The sequence below is a fragment of the Dermacentor andersoni genome, chromosome 11 (assembly GCF_023375885.2).
Source record: "Dermacentor andersoni chromosome 11, qqDerAnde1_hic_scaffold, whole genome shotgun sequence".
NCBI lineage: Eukaryota > Metazoa > Arthropoda > Arachnida > Ixodida > Ixodidae > Dermacentor > Dermacentor andersoni.
In genome coordinates this window covers 81833126-81861049 of record NC_092824.1, presented here as the reverse complement: position 1 = coordinate 81861049, position 27924 = coordinate 81833126, and the positions used below count along the sequence as shown (strand labels likewise).

The 27924-nt window shown below is 43.2% G+C and overlaps 1 protein-coding gene and 1 long non-coding RNA gene across 2 annotated transcripts in view; one reads left to right on the top strand and one right to left on the bottom strand.

Moving 5' to 3' along the window:
* Positions 1–23853, top strand: part of LOC126517507 (angiopoietin-1 receptor-like) — a 36609-nt gene extending 12756 nt beyond the window's left edge. Inside the window, exons 7-16 of the mRNA XM_072285456.1 lie at positions 2458–2636; positions 4417–4639; positions 6341–6460; positions 8570–8733; positions 10526–10627; positions 10689–10759; positions 12718–12758; positions 13380–13476; positions 13950–14040; positions 18215–23853. Coding sequence (XP_072141557.1) covers positions 2458–2636; positions 4417–4639; positions 6341–6460; positions 8570–8733; positions 10526–10627; positions 10689–10759; positions 12718–12758; positions 13380–13476; positions 13950–14040; positions 18215–18286 — 1160 coding nt within the window. The 3' untranslated portion in view covers positions 18287–23853. The remainder of the gene's footprint in view (positions 1–2457; positions 2637–4416; positions 4640–6340; positions 6461–8569; positions 8734–10525; positions 10628–10688; positions 10760–12717; positions 12759–13379; positions 13477–13949; positions 14041–18214) is intronic.
* The window catches only part of LOC140214120 (uncharacterized), a 40413-nt gene extending 13242 nt beyond the window's left edge, over positions 1–27171 (bottom strand). The window contains exon 1 of the long non-coding RNA XR_011891051.1: positions 26768–27171. This is a non-coding gene — a long non-coding RNA (uncharacterized lncRNA). The remainder of the gene's footprint in view (positions 1–26767) is intronic.
* Between the last annotated feature and the right edge of the window lie 753 nt (positions 27172–27924).

Genomic DNA, 27924 nt, shown 5'->3' with positions numbered 1-27924 from the left:
TTTGCTACGTACTGATTCTAAGCTTTTCATTTTTAAGTCGAGAGAAGTTGCTTAAGGTAGAGGAAGCTTCGTTCCGAGGTCATGTGTGGCTGTCTGATAATATATCAACGTGACAGCATTCATTGTTTGTAAGGTGAAGATCAGCACATGAATTTTCTGTGAGACTAAACACTCAGAAGAAGCCATGCACTCATGCTTGTTCAGGTATAGTAATTGTAAAGCTAAACACTGCAATTATGCCAACTTTTGTATAGTCTGCCAAATGAGAGAAAGTGCACTTTAGATGTTAATATATATGCAGTCAAATAAAGTTGACAGCACTGGTTGTCAGTATTTTTAAATAATAAACCTATATATTTAACCCTGAAGCAGCAAATGGTGCGGAAGTATACTATGTGGATGTTTTCAGTGCACTAGAAGGCACCTATTCAGACTTTCTTGTCTCAACCCGAAAATTAAAGTCGTAACAGACTTTCAGATTGTATGGTGCCATTCAATCCAGAGTGGGTGCCACATGAAAATTCTTTAATAGCAAATAAACACTATGGTGATCATATGTACAGTCAATGCAGCAAGTTAGCACAAAATTGGGATTTGCAGTAGTCGGTTTTTATTTCTTAGATTTTGCATGCCAAAACCAAGATATGGTTATCACGCATGCCACAGTGGGAGACTCCAGATTAAATTTGACCACCTGGGGTTCTTTAATGTGCACCCTATGCACAGTACACAAATGTCTCGGTATTTTGAAGCATTGTTTATCAGAAGCGTGAAAAGACTCATTAAAAAGAAACATATTCATATTTAAAGTACAGTTGCAGTTCTCAAAAGTGTGATTTTTTACATCTAGAAGAATGGTTGTCAGCTGCAATTAAATCAAAAGCTCAAACAACCGGAAAAAAAATAATTCTAAGGTTGTATATGCCAGAACCACAATATGATTGAAGCACACCATAGTGGTGAACTTTAGGTCTATTTTAAACACCTGGGGTTCTTTAACATGTATTTAAATCTATGTACATGTGCATTTTTGCATTTCTCCCTCTTCAAAATGGGGCCACTGCATAAGGGCTGCAAGAAAGCCTACCGTATTCACACAGCTATAATGCAAGGTCTTTTTGCAAAATCATTACCTTTGGATAGCACAGTGCATGATATACACAACCATGGTCGGAACATGTGCAAGTCTTTTTTTTTTCTAACTCCCTCTGGCACATATGAGTTGCCCATAAGCAGACTTTTCCATGCATCTCACCTGCCCTGACAAAAAATTCCAGGCCTGCCAGTTGCAGCAATGTTGAAGCTCAAGAGCAAATTCTAAATGTTAAGAGAAATGCGGGGCTGAAAAGTCAGCTTTTGAACATGCGAATTTCACCAAAATTCGGCCAGAGGCTTTGTCTTTTGTCATTAGAACATGTAGTAAAGTTGATTACCCTGCTACAAATGGGAAAAAAACTTATGCCTGTCCCATTGGGAATATGAGTTTGTCATCTTAGCAAAACTACCCTTTTAAAAATGATAAAGTTAAGTAAATTTTTTCTGACTAAATATCTTCTGGATTCCCTCCATTACAGCTGCTTGCAATTTTATGCATTCTTTTGTAGAAACTGCATTATTTGAAAACTAAGCTTGTTTCTTTGTTGTTACTGTGCTAGATTCTATACTTTGTTCCGGATAACAGGAATTTAGAAGTTCAAGGTGTCAATCTAACAAACAGTTTTCGACTTTGCATTTTCGAAACAATAGCTTTCCTAAATGTGTGAATTGGCCGAAAAGTGCAAACTGAGAAAAGTCGATTCAGCAATCTCAAAACATGCCAAAGCACATGCCACTGCTGGGTGAAAAAAAGCTCATTTTCTTCTCTTCTATGGTGCAGATAATAAGCAAACTTGATGAGGAGCTTCTTTATGTGCTTAGAAATTTAAAGCAAACCATATTAGAAAATGCACACTTCTGGCGAAAATTGTGACTTAATAGCCCCCCCCCCCCCCCAAGACATTGTGAGGAAGGGAGAGCCACAGGAATGGCAGCACTGGTGCAGGTGCTGATGTTTCATTTCCTATTGCAGACATTGATCGGGCCAAATGCAATGTGTTACGTAGCACACCTGGAGAATTTCTCATGTTTCCAATGAGTTAAGTTAAACCACTAGGTGGCAGAGCATTGTGGGAAAGCCAATCTCAGCGTCTCACAAAGAACAGAAAACGACAATGAAAAAAGAGGAGCAAGAAAAGAGACAACAGAAACTCCGTGTTTAAATAAAGTACCAATATGACCAAAGAAGAATTAGACAACTCGGTATCAGAAGCAGGGAAAAGTTCATTCTGTCTTCTGCCCGGCTACACTGTTTCAGCCAGTGTAGCAAAGTTTGTGCCATATTGTTTGGGCAATATTGTGTGTTTGTGCCATATTGTGTGTTTGTGCCAGCAAAATCAATGCCAATATTTATTCTTCCAGTTATTGTAATGGACGAGAGGTCACAAGTGTTGTCCTCGTGGCTCTCGGCTGCTACGGCCCTGGGCGCCTGCCTGCTGTTGGCATTCATCGTGGCTTACGTCTTTGCTCGGCGCCACTACAGTCGCCGCAGGAGGCGCACCGAGGAGTTGATGCTGCGCTCTCACCCGAGCTTGGACATGGTCAGTTCTCAAAATGCATACTGCAGTGCAATTCAGGTTATTGTTTGAACAGCCAATACATGGCTGAGCCCCCATCACACCTAAAGGGCCCCTGAAACGTTTCGGACAAATTTTGTAGACGCGTAGGGTACAGCGAAAGTTAATCATTCACACCACAATTTGTGTGAAACACCTCATATTAAAAGAGCTATGGACGACTACAAGTTATCCTCCTCCACAGTCATGCATTTTCCCCTCAACTCGTTCGCCAAGTGATCAGGGCTAAGCTCCACCTTCACTGGCTCTGTCATGATGGCACGTCGTGTCGTTGACTTCCGGTTCTCTAGGAGCGAGCGCGCGAAGCCTCTCCAAACTCTCCGCCAGCTTGCTTGGCAGTAGACCCCAAGCGAGAGCTATCAAAGCAGCGTGTGTTGCGAGCATTCTTTTGAAGCGCCGAACGTGTCTAGTATTCCGGTAACCACAGGCAAGCTGGGCGTTTCGGCAGATGGCTGGAGGTATAAACTCAAACTGATGAAGGAACTTTAGCGTAGACTTATGTGAGCGGCCTGATTGGTCTGCATGGTCCAGCCACTTGTTGGTGCAGAGCTTAACCAGCCAAACAAAGTGCTAATATTGCTCTAACCAAGTGTAAAATATTTTAAACTTTTACAAAAACAATGTTTTGATGATTACACTCCTGCAAAAAGTTTACACCAGCAGCAAAGAAGAATACATTTCGTTGCTGCTACTGTCTATGGTTGAGCTTTGTGCCACCAGGTGGCTGCACCGTGCAGACCATACACATTTGCGCTTCTGTTAAACGGCACAGTCAAGCGGCCAGGCCCTGTCCCCTTGTGCTTGTGTTTGCCCTAACACCGGACTCGCGAAACATTATTGCATTAGTAATCTTCCGGTGTAAAGTGATGGCCGCAAACGCGCAAATCCTGGCGCCGATGGGATAGCGGTAGTCTGATGCACTGCAGCCAGTTCGCTCGTCTGCGGCCTTGTACAGGGACATGATGTCGCAGCTTGACATATTGCCAGTCACTACATTTGCAGTCCACAATGCAACAAAGTCGAATCATGATGCTCGCAAAAAGACTGAGACCGACGCTGACGGTGGAGCTCTCGTCAAAGACGGAGCATATTGTAACACAAGCAGACGACACTTGCTGTGTGCCAGAAGTGCTTAAGTGTACTGAAATATTGTTCTTGTGTTACTTTCTCTTTATAAAAACAAATTAACTAACATTCCAACTGTTACGAACATCATTTGTTTACCATAAAGTTGGAAAAATTATCCATCACGCGCCCTGGTCAGCCAATCGGATAGCTCGCCCCACTGACGTCGTATGGGTGGTTTATGTCATATGGGTAGGGGCGGCTTAAAATTCTGCACAGCAGTGTACTGCGATCGGCAGTGATGTGCATTTTTAAAACCTTATAATAAATTGCACACTTTACGCGGAGCACTTATATGCATCAATTAATGATCAGAAGGACCTACTCTAACGACTCAGTACACTTGTAGAATATCGTCAAGATCATTTCAGGGTCCTTTTAACACACATAAATTGCACAGGCTTCCAGTTTGTATCACAGTGTCTTGCAAGAGCAAAGCCTTATAAGTAAACTGCCTCCTCCGGAACGACGTCAACTTTTAGCACTCTATTTTGCCGACTTCTGTTGCACTCAGTACACATCGCATGCCAAGCGGCTATAACCTTCGAATTTTCTTGTTTCACTCTTCATGATAGTGGCTTGTGCGGGTGAGGCCTTACTCACCAGCTCTCTCTTTCAGGACGATGTCACTCCATTTAGTGCGGGCTCGCTGCAACTGGGCGAGGGAGCCGACCTGGGGGCGTTCTACACCCAGCTGCGTTCTATGCTGCCCCTGGTGCCTCGGTCGCGACTGCTCCTCTCGGATACCACACTCGGCCAGGGCCGATTCGGGCCAGTCCGAGCCGGGCACCTTGTCACAGAGGACAGCCGAAAGGTGCCAGTGAGCGTGCAACGCTGTCCAGGTGAAGTTTCCATTATTATTGTGCTAAAGGAAGCGTGCTGCTAATGCGGCATCTTGATTTGAGCTTGTTAGTCATTAGTAGTGATTGGCTCTGAGCAGTGCAGAATGACAGGGACAAGAACCCTGTATTTTGTGTTGTTGATTCCAGCTTTAGTAATGCTCTGATCAGACCATTTTAGCACAATTCTACACAATTTAAAATGCAGCACAAGGTACTCATTGCATACAGGTGCCAGATATTGTGGTATTCGTGCTATTCAATGAAGAATTCCTGGTGGTTTCAAACTGTTTGTGTGTGTGACAACTTCATTAATTATTCTGCAATTGATGGCCTGGGTCTAGGCCGCGCCGGGGGTAGCAGAGAGACCCTGTCTCCCAGTACCCTCCCAGGCTTGCTGGATGGCCCAAAGTTGGTCCTGAAGATCTGAGCTGGTCAGTGCGGCTCTCCACCATGCCTCTAGTTCAACTGTTTGTTTCCCCAAAACATTGTTCACAAAGATTGGAAACAGTTAAAAGCAATAAATACAAATTGTAATTTGTGACCTAAAACTGCAAGACCATTCCCTCCGTTATGTTGCTAGAGGGCTACTGTAGCCATGTCAGAAAATGACCGAAGATTTGAAGTCTAATACGTTCTCATGCAACAAAAAAGAACCAGCAAGTGTGGGTATTCTCTATTGATAAGACACTACAACACTGATAAGATGTCATGTCTGGCATAAATACAAAAAAACTTCACAAATGTCACTGCAGCTGACAACTGACGCAGTGTAATGTGATAAACCATAGTTAACTGTGAAGTAAAGATCATGGTTAGGTAAACCTTAGAGGACATAAGTGCGATAAAGAACCTATACAAAAATGTTCTGGCTGTAAGTGCTAAGTATAGATGCACTGATACAGCTAGCCATTTAATGTCACAGATTGGCATTTGCATGGAGTTTTAAAGAAATGTGACGCACTGCCTTGCATGGACTTCTATAACATTTCCAATTTTCACATGTTGGTGAATGCCTTTAGGCAGCCCTCCTCTTATTATTCCACACTTGTTGCTTTATTCAGCAACCTTTGTCATATGCTGCGGACAACTTAATTTGAACAGGGTGTGAAATTTGGGGAGTTGGTAATTCGCATTAAACTTGTCAATACGTGTTGCAGACAAGCCATAGGCAAGGAAACAAGTTAAACAGACATACATATGTATGTCTTGCAGACCTACATAGTATGTATGCCAATGTTATCAAAGACTGAATTTTAATGACCTTCAGGAATGGTTTATAGTTCACGAAAAATTGGTCCGACGAACAATTATTCGTGGAAGCAGTCTTTCCAGCTATGTAACCTATTTATGGCATAGCCATCTCACAAAGTGTGCTGTCCTGAAATAAATTCAAATTTCCAGCATGGAATAATATCACCAAAAATAAAGCTTGCAAAGAGAAGGTAATTTACAGTAACTGTGAGTCTCCATAGACAAACATCCTGGAGTCCTTTCACTTCCGAGTACCATTGTGAACGTACACATTTAAGATTTGGACTGTACGATAATGATGCCATGTTAATGTGAGCATTTAAGAATTATTTTTGGTTACAAGTAAATAAAGTCAAGAAACTTTGGAAGGAACTCTCCAATTCCACTGCAAAATTGTACTGCAAACGTGCAGAACCATGCGTCAACTATAGTTGCCCCTTTTAACTGCAGCCGAGTGGACACTGCCAGATCATGAACGCAGAAGTCTTCTGGCAGATATTGAGGTCATGCTTCGCATCGGCAGTCACCCCAACGTGGTCCAATTCATGGGCGCTTGTGAAGACGAGCCTGGTATGTATGCTTATAGCTTACTTATGTATGTCTGACACTATTACATTGATTTGCCAAGCAGATTTATGTAAACTAGTAACCTATAATTTTGTGGAGCTAAAACAAGTTGCACACGCCTTGGTATTTTAACTGTGCAGCTTTGGCCTTGTCTCTCATACAGCTAAGATTTCTTGTGCAGAAGCTTCCTTTGCAGAAATCTGCCCAGTATGAAGACTTGAAATAGACGTCATACCTGAATTATATTTCATGGGTCAAGCTTCAGAGTCCTCATTTGTGAATGCAGTAGAAAGCACTTAAAATTTTGAAATTTTATATCTGTTCTGCTGCCACTGGTGATTGATGACCTTATAGAAACAAGAAATGTGTTAAAACTAAATTAAACATTTCATTTAGAGAGAAAGAAGCGCAATCAAGCCCACTTCTAGCATTATCAGCTTTAACAATACTCGAATGAAACAATGAGCAACTGCCCAACCCTGAACTTTTGTGTGTGTTCAATGATAGAATAAACCACTTACTACAATGTTTCCATGTCGCATTATTGGCTAAAACAATTAAATCTGACTACTGGGCATCTACACCAAAAATAAATTGAACACGAAATCCAAGAAAAGAAAAGGTCACGGCAGAAACCATCCTTGACGATTACCTAAGTCAATGTGAAGTATTTGTCCCCTGCACCTGGTGCGACGCCACGGATGGCAAAGCGTGAACACAGTCACGTCCTCACAGGGAAATTCTCACTTGAGGACTCCCACCTGCAATGGCCGTGACACCCTGACGACTACAACTGGAACCAGAGGTAGTCGTAGACGCTACACACTGCACTAAATTCATCTTCAACAAAGTGCTTCTGAAAGTACATGTCTGCATCCTGCAAGTAGCAGTCCTCCAATTGGTGCCACTTTGTCTTGACACCCTGTTCAGTGGCCATTCACTTGGCATGCTGCCACTATTCTTTGGCCACGCATCGCTTCTCTTTTTACTCGCGCTCCACAGCCGCGCATATCTCGTCGGCCCGTCGCTTCACCTCCTGCCTCGACACTTCAATATGCATCGTATACTACCTCTGTAGGCTCTGCGGAGCCTTCGCACTCTTACGCTCCTCTTCCGAGAGCCTGTTGTTGTATCTGCAAGTAGAGGCCCATGTGCAACATAGCACAGCTAGCGCAACCGAATTGCGTCTATTTGCAGCACACACACCCGTACAGGCAAGTGGAGCAAGGAGAAGAGGCGCCAAGCAAGTAGCAGCGTGCAAGCAGGCGCATGGAGCAAGGAAGGGCTGAGCCAATAGCGGCCAGCAATCGAGCGCACAGGGGTGGGTGCGCATCGGGGACAAACCTCGCGACCTCAGGCAGGCTCACATTTGACCTTGGCTCCAACTAGGCAAAGAAATGCTTCAGATTTAAAGAAATGCGAGCCACTTCGTCACCCCCACCTTTGTGCCACACACCCTGCACAGCACGCCTTTGTCGCCCCTCCGTAGTCTCACTTCCACCCTTCCTAAGTCGACAAGAGGGTGGAAGGGAGATGGGAGAGGGGTACAACAAAGGCATGCCGCGCTGGTTGTACGGCACAGACAAGGGTGTAACAAAGTGGTACAGTTCTTTCATTTATTTCCTGAATAATTTTGCATTGTTCTTTTTCTTTTTTTAAGGACAAACTCTGAAGCCAGATTTAATTGTTATAACCGATAACGCAGCATTGGAACATTGCAGTAAGCGGTTTATTTTGCCACAGAACACATGCAAAAGTCGACGGTATACCGGCTGACCCTTGTTATGTCCAATATACTGTCAAAACTGGTATCATTATAAGTGGGTTCAGCCGTCTATATTGAAACTTCTCTAATTTCTAGTGTGGGTTTATTTACCTACCTTCTGTAAAAAAAACGCATTGTAAGTGCATCAAATTCACAAAACGTTTTTTCATGTCTTGTTAGAGAGAGTTGTGCAACACAGTAATGTTTCGAATGCAATATGGACAAACGAGGTTGTCACGAAGTTGCCACCTATACCGATGTTTCTTTCTGGGCTAAAGCACTCTACTAAAGGTAATCATCTATGGCCAGACGCATTGAAATGTATTTCTTCATTTCATCATCAACAGAGCTGCTTCAATTGGCTGTAGAGCAGCCTTCGAGTTCACTGCGTGGCCTCTTGCTGACCAGTCGCCACGGTGCAGAGGGTCGAGTGTCGGCAATCCCTGAGGAACGCCTCGTCGGCCTGCTGGTGTCATTGGCAGCGGGCATGCACCATTTGTCATCCAGAGGGGTATGGACACCCAGTTCATTATCATAATTGTGTGCATTAGCTCTTTGCCTCACTTCTGGTTGGACCAAAGGAAATGTGAGGACGTGAGTACTTTATTAGCTTCCCTACAAAGGGACGCAAAGGGAAACACTATATCAGTTAGACTGTCGAAGTATTCTTTCAACACTTTATTATTGATAATTTTGCCTTATAGGTTGCATATTAGAAGAGAAAATGAATGTCAAGCTTCCTTTTTGTAATTTCGTGCTGAAACCCCAGTGCCAGCACATCAGCATGACGCCACGGATGTCAAAGTATCTTTTTCATATTTGGGCTTTTGTAGATCAGTAAACGTTTTTGAAACTTTCCAAGTTCAGTCTTTGGCTGCTTCAGAATACAGTGTAGTTCATCTTTACTGATGAAAAGTTAACTAGGTCTGACCAGATGCCACCAAAATCCACGACGTTACCGCAAGCTGGTATCAGCCACCTATTCTTCATTTTTGAGTCTTTTCTGGCTCACCAAACCTTTCCACATGGTAAGAGTGGCTTTCTTTTGTATTTTACAAGGCTAACAGACTAATTCAGCACAAATAATTTCACAACCTAGAGTGAGTGAGGGGGTGGGGGGCTATGAAAGATGGCATAGTGGTGAGCTCTGGATTAAATTCCAACATCTAGGTTTGTTAAAGCCTGTTAATTTAGCATTACTGCATTAGTTCTGCATTCAGCCCCCATTAGAAATGGTCGCTAATGTCTGGAACCAAACCCATGACGATTTTAAATTGGCACACAATCACTGTTGCATCCACTTGTTTCTGCCTGAAACAACATGAACATGACCACAAGTTTTTACATTCCTATAAGGAAATTTTCTACAGAATTTTCCACATATCGCCATAGGATCGGGCACTGTGGATGGTAAGCTTACTACTGCGTAAAAATGAGAAAATATGACAGCTTGCACACACATCAGGTCCCAGATCGAAACCCAGGTCAAATCATGGGCTTCGATAATTTGGGCTCTGCGTACATGACCGCATGCTAATTTGGCCGCCAAGTTAAGCAGAAAGAGCAATGTTGTTGTTTTGACAACATCGGCAATGCCTTGAAACAAAAAGCAGCAAAGCCTAGTCAATTCAGTAGTCATCGACAGCACCCAAACCACAGGACAAATCAAGCCAAGTCGCTAAGTTGTAAACAATACATTTGTAGTTTGTTGTGTGCGTTCCATGCATCCAGTGTTTGTTGCTTTATGTGTAAAATAGCGACATTGTCCGGCATGACTTCTAGTGCTATTACAAATTTTTGTCACTCAGTCACTAAGCAGAACCAAATGGTGACCAACTCCACCTTCAATGTCAACACTGACAAAGGATGTGATCAAATGAATAAAGTGCTGCACAATGACCGTTGCAAAAAAACCTGCAATTATTTGTCTATCGGAACATGGTCGATCTCTGTATAAGTAGCCAGAGGACGGAAATCTGGCACATACAGTGGCCACACTTTTATCGTATCGACGACATCTGTATCGACGTCTGGATCTGTATCGACGACATAACAGTGGTTGAAATACAGACAGACCAGGTCACATACACGCATACATGCATGCAGGAATGCATTGATAAGCTTTTTTTGGCCATTTGTGGAACAGACACACTTAATTTTTGGTGAATCCAATTATTTCGGACTCCTGATTACTCAGACTTTTAGGCAGTCTCTGCTGAGCCCAAATTATCAGTCAGCGACTCTGTTCCTTTTTTTGTTCTACACTGTATAGAACCACAGCTGAGTTTTGTTATGACTTGCAGATCCAGCATGGCCAATTGTCCACTCGGTGTGTAACCATGGTCGAACCACTGATGCCCAAGATCAGCTATTTTGGTCTGGCCCGGTATAGCCCTCTAGGAAAGGTACGACTTCACCTCTTGTTGCTTAGCGGTTGGGTCCTCACGGTAGTGTTTTATTTTGCAGAAACTTGACTTCACCCGGTGGTTAGCCCCTGAAACCCTGAGGACTGGAAGCCACACAGAGAAGAGTGACGTGTATGTGTCATTTTCATCTGCTAAACTCAACATTATACACTGTTTCATACTTAAAACAGCCAAAGTTGGCAAACTACACTAGTAGTAAAGTCATACAAACTTACAACTCTATGCATTTTATGGTGAACTGACTTTCGATTAGCAATGTATTCTGTGGCATAACTTCATGTGTGTTAAAGCTATAGCGCACGTAGTGATAATCACACAGAATCACTTGATGTTTATTACCTTTCGCTTCCGATATGAGATGCACTATATTTTGGTCACAAGTGCAGGCAGGAACTGTGCTTTGATATCCGTGCAAATGTGTGCTGGCATGAGTGTATCACTATGCATGTTTAATTGTGCATAGGTTTAGGTCTGAGGTGCCTTCTGTCTCACACAGTAGAACCTTGCTCATACGATGACATCACGTATGATTACCCAACATCAACGTTTGCCATTGAGAACACAAAAAATGCTCCAATACAGCTGCGCTTACTTTTTACCAGTTCATAAGTTTCTGGAAAACACTATCTTTCGGCATCTGTGTTCAGCAGCAAACTGCAATCATATGATACATTTTCCGGCCACCAGATCCTGTGTAGAGAAGAAAATGTGCAAGGCACGCATAACCGTGAACAGTAGCTGCTTGCCGCAGCAGCTTCCCCACAATACTTGCTTATCTCGCGTGAAAATGCTGGTGCGTTCTCGAGTTTCGAATCTCCTCCCAGGTCATCGCACACTATATTCACAGCCATCGCCGCCAACCCTATTGCGACAAGTAACTTCACTTATCAGTTTCACAGTGCGTGGGCCGTAGTGTCGTTGGAAGCATACTGAATGCTTTTAAGAGGCGATAACCCGAACATTCCCTGTTGCAGGCAGCGCAAAGGGAGCATCACATATCCAACTGGCAGCATCATATTCCGGTGTTGCCCACATACTATATTTCGTTTATATTTCCTGTTGCAGACTTAAAACACTATGCAATGGAGAAACAACACCTTGCACCTCGGGTCGCTTGGACCCTACCAACTTTACGCGCATCCGGGTATTGTGCTGCAATGATTCACGCTGAGTAGGCACGAGCAAATTTCCTGCCAAAATGACCCATTCGAAAAGGTGCTGACCCAGGCCAAATTCAAGGAGCACAAATGTAAGCTTGCCGAAGCCGTGCATCTCGGGCCTCTCAAGTCCCACCCAGCAGCTCGGCTCACGTCGGCATCTCACGCCGCAACGATTTGCACAACACTTTGCATTACATAGCTATCAACTACACTTGAGTCTATCAATCTTTTTAGTGACTTCCTATCTTACGTTTTCTCCTTAAGTAAGTTTTTTATTGCGTTTTCTTTTACAAAACTTATCAACGAGGTTCTGCAGTGTTATGTTCTAGTATCATCACTGCAATGTAAGAAGTAAATGTGATTTCAAGTTACATGTCACTTTCATAGACTTCATATGCTTCTCCATTGCGTACAGCACCTGCCATGCAGATTTTGTCATGCATACATCTGCATGCAACACAATGAAAAAAAGTCTCCCCCACTTGATTAATCAAACTTCATCGTCCTCGACAAAACACAGCAGAGAACTAAGAGCAGCTTGGCACTCTTTTTATGAAGCATATGCATGATCCTAAAGGCTATTTCACACGTGACCCTATTCCTTTGTCTGTTGCATGACAGCATGCATTACAGTCTGCCCAGCTGACAAGGAAGGCAGCGTAAAGCGTTTGTGTGCAGCATGTCATTTAATGACAGATACTGGAATTTAGAACTGCTGGCACCCATTATTTGCATATACAGTAGCTGGCATGTGATACACAAAATATGGTATTATCATAAGAAGCCAACAAACAATGACACCATGTTGGCTTCTTATGATATGACTAATAAAGATCGGGCCCCTCAGTTAACCCCCCTTTCTTCTCGTTGACAAAATATAGTATGGCATTCATAATCCACTTTGTGCAGGTGGTCCTTTGCAGTACTTATGTGGGAAACGTTCACCTTAGGTGAGTCCTTTAGCAAGCTTATGTGGCCTTCAGTTTTATTTGGTACATCTGAAAGTAACTTGTGACCTCACTACTCTGATGTTACAATATCTTGAACGACAAGCCCAGTCAACTTTCAGCAATGCAATATTGACAAATGTGACCCACCATGTAATTCAAAGCTGCATTTAAAAAAATCCAAGTGCACGTACATGTTTAGTTCGCATAAATAAAGTATTGATTAACTAAAATCATGTCCCGTCAAGGCCAGATAAAGGAAGTAGACTGTACATTAGATTGTCCTTGTTTTTTACATTATCTTAGTCAAACACCAAAATAAAGGCTCTGAGCAGTTCATTTTTCAAAAAAAAATTTATTTACATGTTACAATTTGCAATTATGTTGGTTCACGTTATGCTTTCAGTTTTAACTGTTGTGCTAAAGATGCAGAAATAAAGAGTGCCCTTGCGTAGCATTCTTGCCTCGTCATTTAGCACTCTTTCTTTCTTTCTTTTTGATGCGTTGAGTGTTATGTTTTGAAATACCAGCAGTGTCCAGATATGACCTCGCCTTTACATTTGTATAGAACCTTGGAACGGAACTCTTCTCTCAGAGCAGTCAACTTTGAACAACGCCGCGCAGGTGGAAGTCCATATGTGGACCTATCAACTTCCGAGGTGGCTGACCGTGTGATGCGGGGCCTGAGGCTGACAAGGCCACGAGGAGTGTCGATTCCCCTGTAAGTTTCACAGCAAGGACAGTCAACATTGGGCAGTCACTTGACCGAGCAATCTCATCGTGCCCACAGTGCATGCGCAGGCGTCCTGGTGCAGTTGCCATGACGCTTGTAGTCCTAGCCCTTGCCATTTCGCTACTGTGCTTAGGTTCAGGGCATCCCTGAATATTGATTGTGCCAAGGCTTAAATACATGTTGCACATGCTATGGAGTGCATCAGAGCAGCGATTTCTTTCTTCTGCGGTGAACGTTATCTGTGAATGAAAATGATGCTGTCAGATGTGCTGCTTGAAAAGCAGATGCTTTCACCCAAAGTTTCCATCGGTTCACCAAGGACTGCAGCAATCTACAGCCTTTGTGGCACTGGTGGCGTAGTGAAACGCACTGCAAGATTGATCCGTTTGCCACTTCAGAATGCACACAACTGGGCTTTCTTTTTTTTGCAAGTGCTAACCTCCCTCCCAATCCTCTTGCAGCTATCGTCTCATGCAACAGTGCTGGCATCAACAGGCCAGGGACCGGCCCACTTTCCAAGAACTGCACAGCTCCCTCCAAGCATTACAACCAGTAAGAAGACGCACTTACTTTGGCATAGGCTGTTCACAAGTTTCTTATACTAAAGTGGAAAATGAGCTGCACTGTATTAGCAAACTACCCTTACACATTAACAAAAAAGCCACTCACAGTGAGAGAAGGGCTGATAAGCCAGAAAAGAGGCAGAAATTAAAGGTGGGTGGTGCCGCCACCTTGATTTTGCCGCACGAGCTAGCCATGAGATCATAGATGTTGATGGCATTTGCTCTGGCCTAATTAATTTTTTTGTCAGTAAAGATGGACCACATTTGTGGTGAAATTCGGGCTAGTACAGCGCTCCTTACGTTCGGCCCTTGTTTTTTACGCGCTGGTATTTGACTATCATGGGCTTCACTGCATTCTAAAGGCGCCAAAGGATGAACTTGGCAAGTTTCAAGATCTTTTATTAGCAAGTTGCAAACGGTATCAAAGTGTGGGTTTCAAACAGTCAAAAAGCATGAATTTCTTGCAGTGTAGGTCAAACTAGTTTAACAGTGTTGGCTTAACTACACTGCGCTATACCCCCTGCAAAAGGTGTGCCACCATAAATCTACACACCGAGACAAAACCGCTGTATGGTGTCCTTTTAGAAAAACTGTCTGGACCGAGCAGGGCTCACGCAAGGCAATGGTGCCTGGAAGTCTGCTTTGCCGGTGCCCACAAGAAGCAAGAGTTAGCCATAGAATAGGTAAAATTAACTGTACGGACATAATTGGTGCCAATATAGTGTAAAATTAGCCACACTGCACCACAGACTTCACTATCTCTGGGATCGGCCCACCTGGCTTCTTGGTCAAAAAAAGAAGAAAGGGTCAACCAAATGTCAACGTTACAGAAGGCAAGGTAGACGTAATTGCATGTGAAATACAATACAAATAAGAATCAAAATGAGTGAATAATGAACATGAAATAAAAAGGTAGACAGAGACAGAATAGATAGATATAATCAGCATTTCATTATAGAATCATTTTAAGCACGATGTATGTCGACAATGATTTCTTTAGCGTCAACACTTGGTTGACCCTTTTTAGCCCCCACTCAGCCTTATACTCACGGTCACATTATTTACATGAAAATATGGTACACTGTGAGCGCAGGCACACAGGCGTACTGTGACTTGTTTTTGATGGCCACCATGCCCAGTGCATCGAAAGCATTTAATCCGGATGTTGTGCCTGTAAGCTGCCTTAGAGGCCATAACTCACTCATTGAGGTCGAGGGACCATGAGGAACTAATACATCAAGATTTGGTCAAGACACAGGTGACAGGCGCTACTCCTGCAATGACGTGCTGTTCTGCACCCACCCGCCGCGGTGGCTTAGCAGATATGGGGTCGTGCTGGTGACCGCTGGATCACAGGATCAAATCCCAATTACCGTGGCTGCATTTTGATGGGGGGAAATGCAAGAACACCCGTTGGTACTGTTTGTTGAGTGCACATTAAATAAGGGCAGCTGGTCGAAATTATTACGGAGTTATGTTACGGCATGCCTCATAATATGATCATGGTTTTAGCACGAAAATCCCCATAATTTAATTTTTCATTTTCCACAGCCTGCAACTGAATTTTAACAATGCACCCGTGCAAGTTCTGTAAATTCAAAGGGCTAAAACTTAGACGCTATATCATCTGTTTATTATTATTATATTTATTTATTTATTTATTTATTTTGAATTAACATGCATACCACGTTATGGGATTCTACAGCACTTTTTAGTTTGCTGTATAGTTGATGGAGATAAATTAGTTTGGTCATGCTGCACTGCAACCAGCCCTGGTGGCAAAATAAATTTAACAGCATAATAAATTTTGTAACTGAGTTGACATGAAGTTACTCCAGTCTTTACTGTAGCGTGGGAGTCGCTTGCCAACTACGGGAGGTTTTCAGCTGTTGTCCAAAGTTTCTCCTCCTACGTGCCCTAGCAAAGGGTTCAAGTCGTGTCGCTAAAGTGAGATCGTCGCTAAAGCTCTTGAACGAATTTTTATTAACGCAAGGGGTGAGATCGCGCAGGCATCTAGCTTTCTGAACGCTCATTTGCCTCCTAGGTCAACGAGTAGGCGATGTTTAATTGGCACTCCTTCCTCACCGCACCGATAACCTCTGATGAAAGCATGACACTGGCGAATCACAAGAGCACAAGTGAACGTTCGAAAAGCGATATGCTTGCGCGACCTCGCCCCAGGCATATTGGAACTCTATAATACAAGCCATTGTGGTGTAAATCATCTGCCAACACGTTTCACATTTGTTTAATGTCCATGCAGGTGAGGAATAGACGGTGAATTTACCAAAAGGTCTGGAGGACTTTTTCTTTACTGATATACTTGCATAACAACGGATGATGAGAGCCAAAATTCTGCATTTACCTTCAGACTGTAAGGTTACAAATGCAGCAGGGTTCAAATGAACATGAGTTATGCGATCTTCACCAAAAAGGCACTTAGTCCACGTTACATCTGCAATGTTTCTAGTTCACAGCACTCCTGAAAGGAGAACTAAACTCTGTGACGTGTCCTTGTTCACATTTTAACATCGGTGATAACACTTACATGATCCTTATACAGGTCAAATATTATACTTCTGCCTCTTGATATTCCTGAAAGCTCTGTGCCGTATTGATTTGTCGAGAAACCATGAGAAAAGGAAGCAGTGTGTTCAGACTGGCGTGAATGAGCCCTGCCACACCTATATCTATGCCTTTCCAAGGTCAGTCTGGGTAATTATTCACCTAATGCATTCTAATATATAAAAGTTATATACTGCTAAGCTTGCAAATATTCACCAAATGAACATATTTAGTGACTGTGCTGAACCCGCAGCGTTAAGACCCATTTAAATTGCTCTTGTAAAAAAAAAAAGGTAAGCACAGTGTGAATCTTGTGAAGGCCACCATGCTGTGAAGCGCAGTGTAAAGATCACTGATGTAGAAGCAACCATTGTTTTATCATGGTCACAGAGCCCACGCATCATACAGCCAATTTCTACTGCTTACATGTACCTTTTCAATAACCAAGTGCATTCTAGGTATGCAGGGGTGTGCTGAATTGGGTTGGTTGGTTCATGATGAAGGAGGTAAAAACAGCGCGGAGGACAAGACAAAAGCAGAGACAACTTACACAGCACTGAAATCCATTTTTGAAACTTTCCCAATTTTGAAGTCGTTGAAATGTCACCAATTTTTCTGTCATGTCGCTAAAAATGGTCACTGGATGCTTAAAAAGGCCTTGAACCACCCCTCGGGCTTGGTGAAATAACATAGTCTGCGGGTAGCATATGCTGCTGTGAACATCTCAGCCAAGTTTCGCTGTTGTACGCAGTGCGTAGAGCTCGCAAGCGGATCGCGAAATCACCTTTCTCTCAAACGCTCTCTTATCAACAGAAGGCCCTGACCTCACTCTGTTCAAGACGCACTATTTCGTCATTCCCTTAGACAGCTGCTATTGGCCGATAGCTGACATCAAGTTGCGGTCGGCTACATGGCATAGATACCGCAGCTGCCGTGGCGTGCTGCCATGAGTTTACTGGCTAAGCGCACTGCGGCTCACTGAGGACAACCGCATTAGGCTTATGTTTAGTGCGTCATAGGCACCAAAGGCAGAAGTCATGGCGCCTACGTTAACATCCAAAATGAAATTTTAACTGCGTGCCACGGTGACATATAGAAGGCGGAGTGTTGTGGGCATGCCCCACTGCACCTTAGCCTTCACAGTGAAAGGCATAGAACAAGGAACGGGAGCACAGCAGAGGCCGTGCTTGATTTTCAATAACTACGCTTCTACTGAACGCATTAAAGTACTGTTTGCGGCAAAGTATTTCTGAAATAGCATATTTTCACTTCAAATGCCTTTCTCCATTTCAATGATTCAGGGCCCCTTTAACACAAAGATTTCTTGCTAATCAGACAAGGAAGTTGTAAAGTCTAGCGACAAAATAGCAATGTCAACACTAGTCCACAAGGTTTTGTGAAACATTTGCCAAACCGGTGCGAAAGAGTTCCTCCTGTAAGTTCTGTTTTGGATTCAGTTCCAAGATAGCAGAAAAATAGCAGTTCGGTTTGGTTTCAGTTCAGCTGAAAACAACAGTTCAGCTCCAGTTTTCGGTTTAGTTCCAGTTCGACACCCCAGTATAAAGGCCTGTTGTTTAGCCGGAAATGTTGCTATGCAGGATGCCCTGCAGTTCACCTACCACGCCGGATATACATACAACAAGTTCAACCCCCTGGCTGACGAAGCATGACAAGCCAGCAGAGGCCATCTACTCCAGCCATGGCTGCTTGCAAGTGAAGCCCGGTGACCCAGCAGCTACATTCCAGTGATCCACAACAGTGGACAGTACTTTTTTACTTGCAGCAGCATTGTAAAGAATCTCAAGACGGGCACTTCAGGGCACACGAGTTTGATGAAGTGTTGCACAGACGTGTGTGTGTGTGTGCATGAAACACTGTTCGCCACAAAGGAAGGGAGGCTTTTGCATTTGGTATTCAAAGTGACTCTCACGTTTCTCACTGCATGGAAGGTACCAACAAGGAAAAGGTCATTACTTTGAGCTCACATTTATGAACACAACACAATGAAGTCACAGGAAGAAAGGGCACCACAATCTCAAAAACATGGCAGAGTTCCAAGCAGCTCCAAGTGACTACCCAATGCTATTATTAGCAATTAATGCACAACTACAACAGCAGTTTTAAGGGTCTCATAGGATGGTGTCCTGACCCCCCCCCCGCCCCCCGTTTCTGCTCCCCCCCTGTAGCATATTTGCCATCACTCCCTAATTTTTCATGATGTCTACGAATTTTGGCCTGTTCCACAATTTTATGAGTGTTGCGCCAAGTTTTGCAAAAAGCAGGTTCTATTTGTGAAAAAAAGTTCTGAACGTGTCAAAACATGCGGGCAGTGCAAGGTTGTAAAAGAATGCATACAAGAAAGAAATTGTGATGGTACCTATGCCACCCTTTCATGGCAGCACAAGATGCCATATACCAGAGGGATGCTTGCTTTGAGAGAGTTTATTCAGACACGCTTCTGAAGCATGCAAAATTGGCAACAGCAAAGTCATTTAAAGGTCTCTGGGGTCAAAGAAAAATATGCTGCTTTTCAATCTCTGCTGTGCCAAGTTTGTTTCGTCTAGCGGGCTGCATGTAAACCTAAGTCATTGTTAATAAAATGTGTCTGTATCCCACAAAACATGTGTCCTCAGGGCAAAGTTTAAAAATAAATGCGTGCAACTCCCCCCCCCCCCCCACCCCCCAGTTTGTCATGTCAGCAAGATTTTGAAGAATTTTAAAGTTCACATGTTGGCAGGTATCCCACAGTGACATGTCGGAGCAAGGTGTGGAAAAGCAGTACGAAGAAATGGCTGCCGAAACAGATACTAGATGAAGTCAAAGCCCGTGGTGCAGTGCCATAGAACATTTATGACATTCACTGATGCAATACCGGCAATCTGCTGTTCTGCTTTCTACCAGTAGCAAGTCGTCAAGGCCCTCCAGAGTGTCACACCACCTCTATGCGAAAAGACTCTCCCACAAGACACATCAGCTCCTGTTCTTTTTTAGTGCTGTGTTCATGGTGCACTGTCAGTAGGCTGTTTTTTTTTTTTTCCTACTTGGCATTGACCTCTTGACTTCAATTTCCTTTCTATACTCATGACAGTGACATAACACATGTTACTAGGCATGCTCAAACAACCAATAGCTCACTCGGTTTTCTAAGCGACTGAAAAGGTATGTGCAAGTAGCCATCAAAATGACTATTTGAACATACCCGCGTGATATGACGCAAGATGCGTGTGCCACATGTAATGAATATCTAAGGTTCCTGTGTAAAGCAAGTTATTTGACCCACCTGCCATCACGTGGCTGACCTGGCAAGGTGTGCCTTGCAGCAGGTATAGCCCAATGTGGCCATTTTTCGGACTAAAAAGTGGATAATCACTTTTGTAAGCTGCTTTGCTGCTTCCTGCCACATTAGCATTGCTTTTCTTTGTATGTGTGTGTGTGTGTACATGTGTTCACTCTCCCCAAGTGTACAGAAAAGGAGTGATAAAAAAAAGGAAACATTTGCTATGTTCTAGAACAGCTCTTATACAGCACGTGCTTTCAGGGTGGGTTGTTTGACGTGGTTTAGAGTGGAATCTTATGGTTCTTCCAGCAATGTGCTGAGCATAAGTAATTTCAAGTTGTCTTTCTGTGATACTCTTACGTACTCATGCAAAGCACACGGACCATGTGACTTTGAAAGTTTCCGTCCTAAGCCTTTTTTCTCAACTGTTCTTGTTACTTTATTCTTTTTTCTTTATGTTCAAAGTAGGGGCAATCTAGGTAGTGGCCCAACGTATACATTCCAAAGGAAACAGTCACAGTTCTACTTGGCTGAAAATGCACCAGAATCTGTGCAGCATTTTCAGCAAATTATCACGTAAAGTGCAACAATACCTTGGTTTGGGCGAGTTGGTTAATCTTGACAGTTTTCATTAAAAAGGCGCTGAAGATGAAGACAAAAAGGCACACATGACAGGACGGGCGCTGAACTTCGTACTGGTGTTTATTTCAAACCATCATCTATTTAAGCACTACGCATCAGGTACATCATGCACGCACCATCATACAAATGATTGTATAAGTCTTACAGTTCATAGAATACTATTGTATGGTCAGCCACCTAGATACCTCGAAAGAAATGTCACTTATTTTTCCTGCTATGTCAAAGACGGACAGCCGATGCACTTGTTCACCAAATTGAGCACAGTGCGTCTAGCCAAGTAGGCAGATTGAAACATGCAGAATTTCTGTCACTTTGTCTTTGAGACATTACTTCAAAAATTTAAACGGGGACGGCAGTGCCCAACCGAAGATTGTGACAAAAGACCTGTGCATGTAACTCCATACCTCCATAATGTTTCACATAATTTGGAAAAGGTCACAAATCGACACAATGTCAATCCAGTTTTTTTCAGCACCTTTTAAGTTGTCAGCAGTGTGTAACCTGAAAAACAAAAAGCACCAGAAACACACGCAATGCCATACTAATCACCAGACCAATTACACCAAATGTACTTCAGATGTTGTGTATCAGATACCCTTAGATTGTAGATGTGCTACAGAGAACAAACCGGCCAGTGGTTCAACGACAGGGCTAGACAGCACAATAATGACGGACAAGGATACAGTAGTCACTTGGCTGATCACTGCAAAAAGTGCACATGCAAACACATGTTTGGCAACACTACTTTCTTGAGGAAAGAAAAAAAAAACAGAATGCAAGATAGTTGAAGCGTATTTTATAACGAAGGCAGGTAACAAGCGCACTTCTCAACTGTCCGTCTTTGGCTTTGCAGGAAAAATAAGTGCCATTTCTTTCTAGGTATCTGGGAACGTGAACTGAATGACCATATAATAGTATGTATGAACTGTATGCCTCAGACAGTCTTTTGTATGATGATGCGCGTGATGTACCTGACGCACAGTGCTTAAATAGACGATTAAGTGCCAGTTGGAAGTTCAGCGCCCATCCTGTCGTATGTGTGCCTTTTCGTCTTAATATTTAGCACTTTATGAAAACTGTCAATCTAAAATGCATTTGTGACTTCAATAAAAAAGTGGTTCAGGGTCCCTTTAAGAAAGCATAGATGAACAAAGCCCAAATGCATTTCTGTATTTTAATCGTGTGTACGAGGTCGCCCACTCTTATGGGCAAACATCTCGTTACAATCCAGTCCAGTTATAACCCCGTGGAAGTGGACAACCCTGTGCGCAAGCCTTTCCATTCAAGTGTTTAGAGAACGGACATCAGCCGAGGTTGCATGCAACTTTTCACTATGTACACCACTGGGAAAAAGTATTCAACATTAACGGCACACTTTCGATGCCAACAGGTGGTGTCCAAATCACAGCCCCCAGTGACGGCTCCCTTGCAGTAACAAGAGCCAATCTCGAAGGCCATGCTTTTACGTGCGCATGTGCTGGAACCAAGTCATGGTTGCCATGTTTTGGACACCACTTATACAACAATGGGGAACATTTACAGTAGTTGTGAAACAATGGTCCAGTTGTTCATGTGTGAAAAGTGCTCAAAGTATGTTGTATGTAATAGTAGTCTGCTTATACATAATTGTAACTGTTTATAACAGTGCAGTATATATGTCATATATTGGAGGCTGTGTAAAACCAGCTTAGATACTCCAATTATATGGTCATACAATTGATTTTGCAGCCTACTCAACATTGAACTGAATTTGGCCCATACTCAGAACAGTTATCCCTCCTTTGTAATTGCACTTGAATTTTGTAAACCTCCTTCAATTTGGTAAACCTTTTTATATATATATTCATGACAGTACTATGTAAATTTCAAGGTGAGGTTGTTGGCTTTCTTTGTTTTGCATTCAAGCTTTTTAACCAAAGCCCTGCTTTTCTGACAACGTGACCGTGAACGCGATTTTGCATTTTTACCTGACCAGCCAATATTTTATTTCGCGTCTGGCTCACTGTGAGCCGTCACAGTGATACAATACTATTCATTCTTATTTTTCCACTTACATTGCACATTTTTCTGCCTGTTCAAGGTTGTGTATATTTCCTAGTTCATACCCCATTGCTACAAGGACAGGTAAACTGATAACACATAGCATAATTAATCATCCTGCTTTTCATTCCACTTGTTTCTGTGACACCAAGCAAAACACTTAATACTGCTGTGAAAGCCTGTAAAACTCTGTGAATGTGGGATAATAACAATCCTGTTATACATTGCTAGAATGTATAAGTGTGCTATTGTTGCAAGCTGCTGTACATCTACGGGATCACTTACTGATAAGGGTGTGTGCGAATATCAGAAATTTAGAATACAAATTGAATATGTTGGCTTCAAATCAAAGTACTGCATTCAATTTCTTCAAATATTTGATTATCGCCACATACACATAGCCACTGCATTTACTGAAGCTTGTCTGCATTTCAAGTGCCCAATGTGAGCCAGCCAGGAAGTATATTGCTCATTTCTAAACTGCCCAGTTGAATGAACTTGAAATGATATTCGCGCGTAACGTACAATCTTTGAGCCGAGACCGCCAGGCTGGCTACAGGCTGCTTAAATGACTTCCTTTGGTTTGCCACAAGTTCCAACAGCCTTGGGAACGAAAGGAGCTTTTGTATCCAATGATCTGGAGTGTAATGAGCACCACAAGAACCACTTATGTATGGCGGAGGGACAGAGCAGCCCATAAACTTTCGACAGAAACTGTGCATGAGTTGATTCACTTCCTCTCTCTTTTTGCATCTGTGCCACAATGCTGTTCATTCCCCCTGCCACACTCTTTCTTTCCCTACTTTTAGGAGCAGGAAAATATTTAGTATGCAATGCAATATTCAAATCCTTTTTTTTCCCTAATATTTATATTCATTTTGAGAGTTTCGCTGTTCGAATATCCCTACTTTTACAGATATGCTGCGCTCAATTTGTGCAGTGGGTTGCAACTTCAGGAACCACGTCGCATCATGTTAGCGCAATATTCTGTCAAGCCCGTGTGCCCTGTTGTTCTTGTGACGTCAAGAATGTCTACTCAAGTTTCTTTTGTTTTATCTGCATCACTCGTCGCAGCTCTTGTCAACCGCTGTGCTCTGAAGGCACTTCGAGGATTGTTCAGCAAGATTATACGTCCTCTGCGATGTCATTCACTGCCTTTGTACACTTGCAAGGTTTTTATACCGGTGCTTTTATTTTATATTTAACGCTGGAGCTCGTCCTTGCAATATGCTCAGATAGACTTGTGTTATTGAAATAAAGATATGCTTCTTTTTTTAATTTTCGAAGCCCACTGTGTGTCCTGTTGGTTCTGCCACTAGAGCGTGCAGGCTTGCTGGAGGGGTTCCCATGCCATTTTGTCGTGGCAAAAGCTACATGCCACCGCAACACATTCATAACCGTACCAGAGAAACCTTGCATTTCTTTAACCACAGCCTGTGTATATAACAGAGTATTAAAGCATTACTCCTCACAATTTATGTCCACACACTGTCGTACATATCGCATGTCACGCATAATCTATCGCAAAAGGAAATGACACGCAGAAAAGGGAGACAAATGCTTGATAACAACTGTCAGGAGTGCATAAAATGAGCATATTGCGGAAGACACAGGTACGAGAAAGGATGGTTTGCTGGCCCATGGCTAACCTCCCTGTCTTTCCATCTAATCCTCCTTCCTCCTCCTCACTTAATGCAGCAGCAGTTGCTGCTGTGTTCAAGTGCAGTCATGGCTGGCTGTTCTTAGTGAAAACTCCCATGCACACTGTTCTTTCACCACCACAGCCATAGAAACAACTAGCTGATCTCCATCGTGGAACTGTTATAATGCAACATGAGAAACAGAAATTATGATTACCGGTTTAAAAAGAACTGCATGTATAAATTATCCATTGAAATGAGTTATACGCAAGGCAACTTAATTTACAATCATTGATCATTACATTTGAAAGCAAATTCAGTGCTCTGACATACGTTGCATTGTATTTACACTTGATAGCAACCATGCCGTCGCATGCCAGCCTTCACCACTGCACAAAAACTGTTGCAGAACTCCCCTCAACAGCTTTGCAGTAAAAGGGCATACTTTTTGCAAGCACATGTACTTGAAGGCCTATACAGCATTTGTGCGGCTCTTGTTTTTTGCTGTCAATTCTTCAAGATATGATCGACCAATGTGCAAAAGTAGGAGGAAGACGTTGGCTGCAGGCAGATCTAGCATTGTAACACATGCCAGCAACTGCTCAGAAACACAGCACGAGATGGGTAAACAAGACTGCACACACAGCAAGGCGGAACAGGAGAAATTACACATTCTGCAGCGCATTTCATAGTCGCAAGCTAAGGACACAGGAGCAGATGCACTTCTATGGAATTTTTTAATGTATATCGATTGGCTGCGAGAAGCACCACCTTTGCCACTTCTTGTGCTCGATTCCCTGCCTTCATTTTTGCAGTGCGCTAAAACGAATCTCCGTCTCTGGAAATGGAGACTGTTTAGTTGGAAATACAAGCAATCCCCACAGCTTGTGTCAGATTTTGAACATGGGTCGCTCCTTATATGCACATGCAGACACAAAAAATTCTGAGAGAATCGCGTATTAATCCCTAATCAACTAGAAATCAAGTGCAGTTCACATGTTGCAGTATGGAAGTCCGTTGGTGCCATAATGTCCAGGCACGCAGCATTTGTCCCACCACTTCAGAAACAAATAAATAAACCTTATTGAGGCAGTGTGGAACAAAATCGTATGGAATGACATGAATTGTGCTGCAAATATTGGTAAAGGATATCGCAATACCTCAAAACTGCCGCTCATCTCAAAACTCGGGATCATGTGGGCGCTACGATGTATTCATCACGTCGTGACTAATCTACTGCTTGCCTCAGCAGCCTCCGCATTTACAATGGTTGTGCATGAGCAGTGTGGCTCAGCAAACTTCTGTTTCAGCGAATATCGTAGACAGTGACTGGGTGGACGACACAAAGCTTTGGCCACCGCTCCAGAGGACATATAAGCCCTTCCAGAGCTCATTACGCCTTGTCCAAATGGTGTGAGAAGCATACAGAAGCGCGGCTAGAAATGTGTTCCAAGCTGTCCTTGCAGATTTTCTGCTTTGGAATTAAATCAGGGTCACTGTCTTTTGCTCTTCGTTCTTTATTTGCCAGTCACTTTGAAGCAACAGCTTTTCATATTTGTGACACGGTAATATTCCTCAGTGCGGTATCTGGCTGCTTTTCACCAGCTTTTCACACATTTCACATACTTAGTTACACAAGATGGCGTCGATTACGTTCCTTGACGAATGGCACGCACCTACTGGCACATACTCGGTGACCCAAGTTGACATCTAAGATGTTCATTAAAAAATTAAATTCTGGGGTTTCGCGTGCCGAAACCACGATCTGATTATGACGCATGCCATAGTGAGAGACTTCGGATAAATTTTAACTACCTTGGGTTCTTTAACATGTACCTAAAGCACGGTAAAGGGCCGTTTTTGCACTCAAAAGGTGTTCATTGAAAACCAGAGCACAGATTGAGTGGCCCGGTGTTCCAAGTCGGCGTCAATATGTTCCTTCAAACAGCGGTACGTATACCCAGTCCCGCATCTACTACAATGACCCACATCGGCATGAAAGAGGTTCCTTGAAGATTGGCACGTATGTACTTAATGGAACATACTCAGTGACCCAAGTTTGTCTGATGTTCCGTTTCGAACCCTGTACCTGAGCCTAGCAGCCTGATGCGCTAACCTATCGACCACGGGCTACCATGCAGTGACCCAGGTAGGCGGGAAACCGGTTAGACACAAACTTATCAAACATATGAACATTGGTACTCTCGGAAAGCGCGTGAAGTACCCAAAGAATGCTAAGGAATTGAAACGCATTATCGCTAGTCACTCGCTTACTCAGCTGTGGACCGTCACGAAATGTTGAGCTTCGAACATTCGTATGATGTCGGTGTCCAGCTGCATTTATTCATGAGTGCGCCCATTCTTGATACGTCGCTGCATGATAAAGTGGGTGTAACTTTGAGTGCTAGTTCGGGTGCGTGCGTATCGATAATGCGCGACAAACTTTATATGCCAGTATTTTAGTGTTCGCGTCCGTACTTGCTGAAAACCGTTATATGCCAGGAAGCGGCGCTACTCCTTTTGTCAGTGTGTAACGAACGGTATATACTCACTCTTGCCGACATTACAGGTTTGAAGACCTTCCTTTGGAGTCACTGAGCACGTTGGCGTGTGAGGGCATTTTTTTCGCTCATCATTGAGGCATGCCGTGCATCGTGAAGGGCCGGCAACAAAGGCAGTCCTTGTGCAGCAGCTGTCCGTGAACTTGACCACACAGATTCATTCGGTTCCTTGATATGCCAGTCACTATTTTTGCAGCCAAGTACTGCACACGCCTTCCCTCTAGCGTTCCACATTTTGCAGCATGAATGGAGCACAGTGCGTTAGCGACTACCCAGTTGCATTTTCCGACAAGCGCAGCAGCAAGAAGCGGGAATATAGTCATATGGTTTCGCATTCGCGCGCTTTCGCTTGAGGCGGGTGGGTGGATGGATGAGGCTTAACCCTTTAAGGCTAGGCGGCGGCGGCGGCGCGCGCCACCTAGCCTTAAATGGCGCCATTTCCTTCCCCTGAGAACAAACTACTCCGCGAAAAGCAAGGAACAGCATACAGTGGGACAGTCCATAGAGTTCCTTAAAATTACTATATAAATCTCTATGGGACAGTCCTCTGCATAGTTTACATCATGGCTCTGCTTGCTGATCTAGACTATCATCGTGCTGCAATGGACTGACACAGAGGCAAAAATGGCATACACTAACGAGGAGATTATAAAAAAAACTTGCTTTTCCCAGTATGACATCAAAGCCTTGCCAAAAAACGACAGAAGCGAAAGACCGGTGACGACGACACCTTTAAGTTCCCGCACCAGCTGGCCGTGTCGTCACGAATTTCGAAATGTGTCTGCTAAGGCCAAGTTAATTTTTTTATTGGTTACGATGGAGTACACTAAAATAGCCAAAGATTGAACTTGATAATTGTTAAACTACGAGAGAGAAGAGTGAACTTTAATGAGCATACTTTAAAATACCTTAAATACCAAATACTTTAAAATTCCTGACGTCACTGACGCACCGGAGCTAGCTAAAGGGTTTCGACGCAAAATTTTAAAAAATTGAGATTTCACCTTATCGTTCTCGTATCCACTAAACAATCAGTCTAAGCTAGTTTAGTGTTTCTTTTTAGCGTACTTTGAATGCACGTGCGTGTACTGACCATCTTCAATTCTGTAATTGCAACATGTTCCCGAAATAACTAATTGATAAGTTAA